At 37.9% G+C, this 8,702-nt stretch overlaps 2 protein-coding genes across 2 annotated transcripts; both read right to left on the reverse strand.

The window, feature by feature from the left end:
* Positions 1–1,866: 1,866 nt before the first annotated feature.
* On the reverse strand, positions 1,867–3,167 carry LOC140972421 (uncharacterized). The gene is made up of 2 exons (XM_073434855.1): positions 2,365–3,167; positions 1,867–2,047 (listed from the first exon to the last, which is right to left on the reverse strand). Exons 1-2 carry the CDS (start codon positions 2,696–2,698, stop codon positions 2,013–2,015), a joined length of 369 nt encoding a protein of 122 aa, XP_073290956.1. The 5' UTR covers positions 2,699–3,167; the 3' UTR covers positions 1,867–2,012.
* On the reverse strand, positions 2,744–3,410 carry LOC140972555 (uncharacterized). Its single transcript, XM_073434965.1, has 2 exons — positions 2,835–3,410; positions 2,744–2,761 (listed from the first exon to the last, which is right to left on the reverse strand). Exons 1-2 carry the CDS (start codon positions 3,408–3,410, stop codon positions 2,744–2,746), a joined length of 594 nt encoding a protein of 197 aa, XP_073291066.1.
* Between the last annotated feature and the right edge of the window lie 5,292 nt (positions 3,411–8,702).

An 8,702-nucleotide genomic window follows, 5' to 3' on the forward strand; every position in this document is an offset into this window, starting at 1 on the left:
TCATCCACATATACGCTGAGAATGGTACATTTTCCATTTGTTGTATGTTTTGTGAATAGTGTGTGGTCGGCATAGCTTTGAGTGAAACCATCCTGTTTGAGAGCTCGAGAAAATTTATCAAACCATGCTCTAGGAGATTGCTTGAGACCATACAATGACTTTTTCAACCTGCATACTTTGTTCCTGTTGGATTCATCGCAAAAACATGGTGGAATCTGCATATAAACTTCTTCCTCGAGGTCACCATTGAGGAAGGCGTTTTTTATGTCCAACTAGAAGAGGGGCCAATCTAAGTTAGCTGCCAGTGAGAGAAGTACACATACCGTGTTGAATTTAGCTACAGGTGCAAAGGTTTCACTGTAATCTTCCCCATATGCCTGTGTATATCCTTTTGCAACAAGTCTGGATTTGAGCCTATCGATTGATCCATCCGGACGGTGTTTGACAGTGAACAACCACTTACAACCAACGGCTCGTTTTCCATGGGGCAAATATGTGATCTCCCAGGTGCCATTACTCTCAAGAGCTCTAATTTCCTCATGTGTAGCCTGCTTCCACTCCGGTATCTCTAGGGCTTCTTCAACTGAGCGAGGTATCGTTACCTTGTCCAGCTGTGATAGGAATGCTCTGAAGTTGGATGACAGGTTCCCATAATAGATATAGTCACTGAGTTGGTATGGGCCACATGACCGGGTTGGTTTCCTCAGGGCTATAGGCACATTCAAGTCAGTTTGCTCATTATCAGTAGTGACAACATTAGATGAGTTACCTGGTGAATCGTCTTGCAGCTGTGAATCAGGACTTGGTTCCTGTTACTCATGGATGTGTGTCTGTGGTTCCTCATGGATATTGGCATGATGATTTGGGGTTGGCTGCACATGAGTGTGAGGTGGGGTTGAAGTGGAACTAGAGGAAGTGTGTATGGTGTTGATTGTGGTCGGATCTGGATTGAAATACATCCATGACTGAGAATGAGATTCACTAGAGTTCTCCCCCTGAATCGAAGTGGAAGTGAAATATGGACTGTGTTCCACGAACGTCATATCCATTGTGGTAAAGTATTTGCGGAGAGAGGGTGAAAAACATTTATACCCTTTTTGAGTAGCCGAGTAGCCTAGGAAGACACATTTGATGGATTTTGGGTCCAGTTTAGTTTGACCATATTGATGTACAAAGGCAGCGCACCCAAATATTTGAGTGGGATGGTGGTGATTAGTCTAGTTGAAGGGTATGTTTTGAGAAGAGTTTGACACGGAGACTGAAACTTTAAGACTCGTGATGGCATGCGATTTATAAGAAAAGTGGCAGTTAAAACAGCATCACCCCATAAGTGTTTGGGTTCACATTGGTTGTAAACATGAGTGAGCGTGCAACTTCGAGTAGGTGTCTGTTTTTCCGTTCTGCAATACCATTTTGCTGGGGGGGTTTTGGTACATGAACTAGTGTGGACTATGTCGTGTGTTTTAAAATAACAACCTAGTTGATCATTAAAGAATTCACCAGCATTATCTGTATGAAAGATGTTGATATTTGCCTGGAATTGGGTTTGTATCATAACATGGAAGTTTTTGAACAATTGGCAGGCTTCAGACTTGTCTTTCATAAGGTACACCCAGCTAAGACGAGTATGATCATCGACGAACAGTATGAACCACCGAGTTCCTTTGAGATTAGAGACCCGGGATGGTCCCCATACATCACAATGGATCATAGAAAAAGGATGGGATGGGGTGTATGGTTTAGGATAATATGAACTTCGTGTATGCTTTGCAAATTGACACATCTCACATGAAAAATGCTTTGCCTTTTTATTAGTGAACAATGATGGATATAAGTGCTCAAGATACATAAAGTTAGGGTGCCCTAGACGATAATGATGAAACATAATCTCACTATCTTTATTAACTGTAAAGTGAAAAGAACTAGTAAGGCACGGCATAGGTGGGCTGGCTGTATGGCATTGAAGAGGTGGTTTTTGATTACTTTTGAGTAGATATAGGCCACCACATAGCTCAGCACATCCATTCATCATCCCCGAGTCCTGATCCTGAAAAAAACATGAGCGAGAAGTGAAGGTTGTTAGGCAATTATAATCACTATTAAGCTTTCCAACTGACAACAAATTGCACTTAAGTTGTGGTATGTGTAAAACAGATTTGAGCTCAAGAGAGTTGGATATGTGCACTGTTCCCATGCCTACAACACTCGATTTTGATCCATCTGCAATGGTCACTGACATACTTTTATTGCATGGAGTGTAGGTGTTGAACAGTGCTTTATTACCTGTCATATGATCTGATGCTCCTGAATCGATTATCAACGACGAGTGATCAGCTGTAGCATGTAGGGCCAGAGATTGATTACCTTGTTGTGCAACATTCCCGGAGTTAGGATTGGGAGGTACTGGGCTCGGTACACAAGCCTTGATGGAGATAGCCTTGTTGATGAGGTTCTGGATTACCTCTAGCTGTTCTTGATTTAACATGCTTGAGGTCACTGAATTCCCTTGTGGAGTCTGATCAGTTTTGTTTCGTGGCTTCCAATCTAGTGGTTTGCCATGGATCTTCCAGCAGGTATCCCGAGTATGTCCTGGCTTTCGGCAGTGGTCACAATAAGGGCGAGGTTTTCTGGTCTTGCTATCGCTGGAGGCTTTTGCAGCATTAGCTTGTATGTCTGAGATTGAGTATAGAGCTGACATGTCTGAGGCTGAGTCCCCCTGTAGTGTTTGATGGACATCCCATCATCACCTTTCTTCGACTTTCTTCATGGCGGATCATGGAGAATGTTTCCCGCAGTGTTGGTAGTGGTTTGATGCTGAGTACTCGACCACGTACCTCATCAAGTTCTTTGTTGAGTCCAGATAAGAACTTGAATACTCTCTTGGTTTCGGTTACCCTGTTGAAGAGTTGTTTGTCATCTGAGCACGCCCAGTTGTGTTTCTCGTACAAATCAATCTTCTGCCACATACGTGTTAGTTGGCTATAGAACTGTGTGACATTTTTATCCCCTTGGTGAAGTTCATACACCAAGCTTTCAGTTTCGAATAGCTCAGATGTATTGTCAGAACTCGAATAGGTTGACCGAGCCTCGTCCCAGATATCTGCTGCTGTGTGACACATCAAGAAATCTTCACTGATCTCTTGATTCATCGAGCTGATGAGCCAAGTCTTCACCATGCTGTCTGTCGCCTTCCATTCTTTATGAGAAAGGTCATCGAGTTTTGGCTCCTTGGCTCCACCATTAAGGTATTCTTCTTTGCTTCGTCCGCATATGAACATCAACACAGATTGAGACCACTGTACGTAATAGTGGCCTGTGAGTTTGTGGTGTGTGATTTGGGGTACATATTGTTCGGAATTGTGGGACGAATGAGGTGATGGCAGATCAAGTGTTTGATCGGTTTTCTCCATTTTAGCTCTGATACCATGTAGAAAGTAATGATATTGGAGAAAAACAATCTCTTTATTCCATTGAGATAACCAAGTATATATACCCGAGAACATAACAATTAAACCACTATACAAGGAAGATACAACAGATTCTAAACAACCAAGCTATAAATATGGAAGGCTAGTAAACTAGTTACAACAAACTTCACAAAACTAGCTAACAGAAATGGGTTTTCCACAATTAAACCATAATAACATATTCCAAAACACATTTAATGTGTACTCGATTTTCACAGTTATCGTGCCCAGTAACATAAAAATATTAATAAAAGCTTCAAGATTTTCAAAACATAGCAGGAAGTGCCAGTTGCATTTATTTCAAAAAATTTATAAAAAAGAATAAATTGTCAAATTTACTCATTCTTTCAATATCGATAAAAACTCTCAATGTATATCAGGAACCATCTGTTTAGAAAATATATCCTTTTCACATTTCAGATTCAATTGAACATTGAAGGGAAATATATTTTCTTTATTTAATTGATATGATTTCTTATCTTAAATAATTTCCCTAATATATTCTTCCTTGTTGATATGATATTTAATATTTAATTATGGTTTTGCCTTTCTAGCTAATTATGTTAAGATTTTATTGTGATATAATATCTTACTTAAATTTAATTTCCTTCTTGATAAGATTATGTGGAATATTGAGTTTTGCTTTCTAGATATTATATTTATGATAAAGATCTTCTTAATATATAATTTATAATAATGATTTAATGAGATATGGTATTAATGTTTATAAAGAGTTTATTTCTAATTAAACTCTTAATTTTCTTGTGAAATAGGTTTCCTTGTGGAGATAAATAAAAAGTCTATAAATAGGAGATCAAGGACATTGATAAGCTCTCTCTCTTCCTCGTTCAATAATTCATATAATACTTTCGCACGTCGTGTTCTTCGGAGAAAATTATTCTACAAAGACGTTGCTGTTGTGAAGAGTGCAGATACCGCGTGTTGCCTTGAGTGTTGGAGACATCAGACAACATCCGTGACGAAGTTGGCTAAAGATCGTTTTGTTGCTCCAAAGTTTTTGACATCACGTTTTGCTTACTTGTTTTAGTTTTTATTCAGGTTATTTGTTTTTAGAAAGCTTTATTTTCTCAAAGTGTTGAGGAAATTGATTTTCGTAATAATCACTAGTGATAGGTTTTTGTGTAAACGATTTGGTTTTCTAGTGATTAATTTTTGTCACAAGGCACCGCACAAGTATTTATACTTGTGCATATTTAATCTTGTTTATTTATTTATTTTAAACGAATTTGTGTTATAAAAGTTAATATTCCGCTGCATGTTGTCCGAGATGTTGTAACATCTGCCACAATATTTAATTCTGATAAAACACGAATCTACAGTTTTACATCCTATTTTGATATTTTTATTATTCACTAGTTTCTGTCGAACAATATAATTCCTAACAAGTGGTATCAGAGCCTACTCTTGGTATACTAAGTGCTGATTCTGATTTTTGTTTTGTTTGACAGAAATATTTAAATGAATACCTCCTTGACTGCACTGTTGAAAGACAAACGCTGGCTACAAGTGAATCTTTTAGGTGTTGCCACTCCTGGACGCAACATGTGTTCAAAATCAATTTCTCTTAAATCTGCAACTTCTGGAAATTCGAGTGTAGATGATGAGTTGGAAGTTGATGATGAAGAAATTACTCTTGAAAGCGTACAGAAACTTTATGAGGAGTTGTATGCCGATTGGACCAAAAGAAACAAGATTAACTCAACTCTCATGAAGGAGAACACTGAACTAACAGCTGTGGTTGCCAAACTTGAAGTAATCATGAGCAAAAAGGACTTGGAACTTGACAAGACCAAGGATGAGCTTCAAAGGGCAACTGAGACTTTGTCCAAATTCAATTCAAGCACATCCAAGCTTGATTCCATACTTTTGATGGGAAGAGATGACAAGAAAGGCTTAGGTTTCAAAGACAGTGTGTTCGAAATTGGTGAATTCTCAAATTCAACTGTCTTTGTGAAAGGAAAAGCTGATACATGTACACAGCCTCAACCCACACCATCAATCAAAAGAGCTCCTCCAAAAAGACAACATGCTGCACCCGTTCCTAAGAAAAGAAAACGCAGGTATGTATGTCATTAATGTTTTAAGCCTGGACATATCAGGCCCTACTGTTTTAAACTCAGAGATGAATGCATGAATCGAAAGTCGAGTCGGATGTTGCCCCGAATGTTGTCCAACATTTCCCGCAGCACCTTCAACTATCGACCTACAGTAAGACAAATTTGGGAACCAAAGGTAAAAACTCACTGTAATGTTTTCTATACTTCATTGAAAACTAACACTTCAGGTCATTGGTATTTTGACAGTGGAAGCTCACGCCACATGACAGGTTCAAAAGAACATCTCATCGATTATGTTGAACAAAATTGTGGTAGAGTGACCTATGGAGGGGGAGCTAAAGGAAAAATTGTTGGAAAGGGTACACTGAATGTTGAACGACTACCAAAGCTCCACAACGTGCTTCATGTTGATGGATTAAATTCAAATTTGATAAGCATAAGCCAATTGTGTGATGATAATTTGCTTGTTAAGTTTGATAAACATACTTGTGAAGTTTTCGATAAAACTAACATGTGCATTATGACAGGTACAAGGTCTTCAGATAATTGCTATCAACTAGGTGAAAATCTTTCATGCAATCATGTGAAAATCACCGAACTTGACCTTTGGCATCAAAAACTCGGACATGCAAATTTCAAAACCTTGAAGAACTTGAGTAAGTACAATGCAGTACGAGGTATGCCTAATCTCTCATCTGGAATACCATATGTGTGCGGAGATTGTTAAAAAAGAAAACAGACTCGCATGTCGTACCCAGTGTTGCCAACATCTGGGACAACATGCTATCTGGAATTGCTACACATAGACCTTATGGGTCCTATGGAAGTGGAAAGATTTGGAGGTAAGAAGTATTCTTTTGTATGTGTTGATGATTTCTCACGGTTTTCATGGGTTAGTTTTATTAGGGAAAAATCAGACACCTTCGATGCTTTTAAAAAATTGGTTACAAGGATCGCAAATTTCCATAATTTGAAAGTGAGAAGGATCAGGACTGATCATGATCCCAAGAAGAAATAGCTGAAGATGACGTTGAAGACCTACTGGAAATTCCAATCTCACTAGAAAATGGAGGTGTTGCCCCAGATGTTGCAACATCTAGCACAACACGTGATACTAAAGTCACTGAATCTGAGGAAGAAACACACAATGATGATAATGCAGGAGATGATGGACAGAACATTCCAACTAAAATTCAGAAAAATCATCCATCATCCCAAATAATTGGAAGTGTGCATGGAGAAGTCCAAACTCGAAAGAAAGAGAGAGTGGATTACCGCAAGTTGGCTGGACTTATATGCATGAGCTCTACATACTCACATGTTAGATTTTCATGTTTTATATCCAATTTCGAACCCAAAAATGTTGATGAGGCTTTGAAAGATGAATTTTTGGATTAATGCAATGCATGATGAGCTTGAGCAATTTGTTCGAAATGATGTTTGGACTTTGGTTCCACCTCCTGACCATGGTAACATAATTGGTACAAAATGGATTTTTAAGAATAAAACTGATGAGTCAGGAAACATCATTAGAAACAAAGCAAGATTGGTTGCTCAAGGGTATACACAGGTTGAGGGGGTTGATTTTGATAAGACCTTTGCTCTTGTAGCCCGTATTGAGTCAGTCCGACTTTTGCTAGCTATTGAATGCTACATGAAAATCAAACTTTTTCAAATGGATGTTAAAAGTGCTTTTTTATTTGTTTTTTTGAGTGAGAAAGTGTATGTTAGACAACCTAAGGGTTTTGAGGATCCACACCATTTGGATCATGTCTACAAATTGAAGAAGGCACTTTATGGTTTGAAGCAAGCACCACGTGCGTGGTATGGAAGATTGACTGAATATCTACTTGAAATTGGCTTCAAATGAGGTGAGGTAGACAAAATTTTTTTTATTCAAAAGTCCAAAGGTGAGATTCTTATTTGTCAAGTCTATGTTGATGATAAAATCTTTGGTTCTTCATCTGAAAAGCATGCTAATGATTTCGTTGAGTGCATGTCAACTACTTTTGAAATGAGCATGGTTGGTGAGTTGAGTTTCTTTCTTGGTTTGCAAATTAAACAAATGCATGATGACATCTTTTTGTGTCAAAGTAAGTATGCTAAGAATTTGATTAAGAAATTTGCAAATGAAAACACAAAACTCATGAAAACTCCTATAGGCGCGAGTGAAAAATTGTGCAAAGATGATGTTGTCGAAAATGTTGACAACACTTTATACCACATCATGATAGGTAGCCTCTTGTATTTGACAGCCAGTCGTCCTGACATCATGTTTAGTGTATGCTTATGTGCAAGATATCAAGCTAATCCTAAAATTTCTCATCTAAAAGCTGTGAAGCGTATTCTACGTTACATAGCAGGAACAATTGAATTAGGATTATGGTACACTCAAGAAACCAACTCGAATTTAGTAGGTTTTTCTGATGCTGATTGGGCTGGTGACTTAGATGATAAGAAGAGTACATCTGGAGGTTGTTTTTATCTTGGCCATAATTTGATCTCGTGGCATAGTAAGAAACAAAATTGTGTTTCACTTTCAACTGTTGAATCTGAATATGTGGCAGCTGGAAGTTGTTATACTCAGCTTTTATGGATGAACCAAATGGTAAAAGACTATGGACTTAAGAGTGAAACCTTAGTTGTGTACTGTGATAATTCGAGTGCAATTGATATTTCAAAAAATCCAGTACAACACTCTCGAACAAAACACATTGACATTCGACATCACTTTATTAGATATCTAGTAGAAAAGGGGTTGATTCGAATGGAATTTGTTGGAACAAAAAACCAATTGGCAGACATATTCACTAAAGCATTAGACTTTGAGAGATTATCCAACCTTAAGAAATCTCTTAGCATGTGTGCAATTTGATCATTCATGGATGTTGCCTCGGATATTACAACATCTTAGACAACACCCCATTTGCATGTGCATTTCTAGGACTTAGGCATAAAGCATTTTCATACATACCGTTATATGATGTGTTTTCACAATGTTGCTCATACTTCTGTTACACTTACAATTCTTTATCCTATCTTGTTTAACACACTTGGACATGATAAATATTCAAATTGAGTCACAAAGTAGTTGAAAGATGTTCATGTACCACATGACATTGACCCATACGAAAGGTGACTTAAGAAGATTGAGTAA

This window comes from Primulina huaijiensis, chromosome 3 (genome assembly GCF_012295235.1).
Source record: "Primulina huaijiensis isolate GDHJ02 chromosome 3, ASM1229523v2, whole genome shotgun sequence".
Lineage (NCBI taxonomy): Eukaryota > Viridiplantae > Streptophyta > Magnoliopsida > Lamiales > Gesneriaceae > Primulina > Primulina huaijiensis.

Coding starts and splice junctions, on each gene's coding strand:
- LOC140972421 (XM_073434855.1), bottom strand. CDS start 2,698: ATGTCAGCTCTATACTCAATCTCAGACATACAAGCTAATGCTGCAAAA. Junction 2,048..2,364: donor CGGGAATGTTGCACAACAAG/GTAATCAATCTC, acceptor TGTTTTTTTCAG/GATCAGGACTCGGGGATGAT.
- LOC140972555 (XM_073434965.1), bottom strand. CDS start 3,410: ATGGAGAAAACCGATCAAACACTTGATCTGCCATCACCTCATTCGTCC.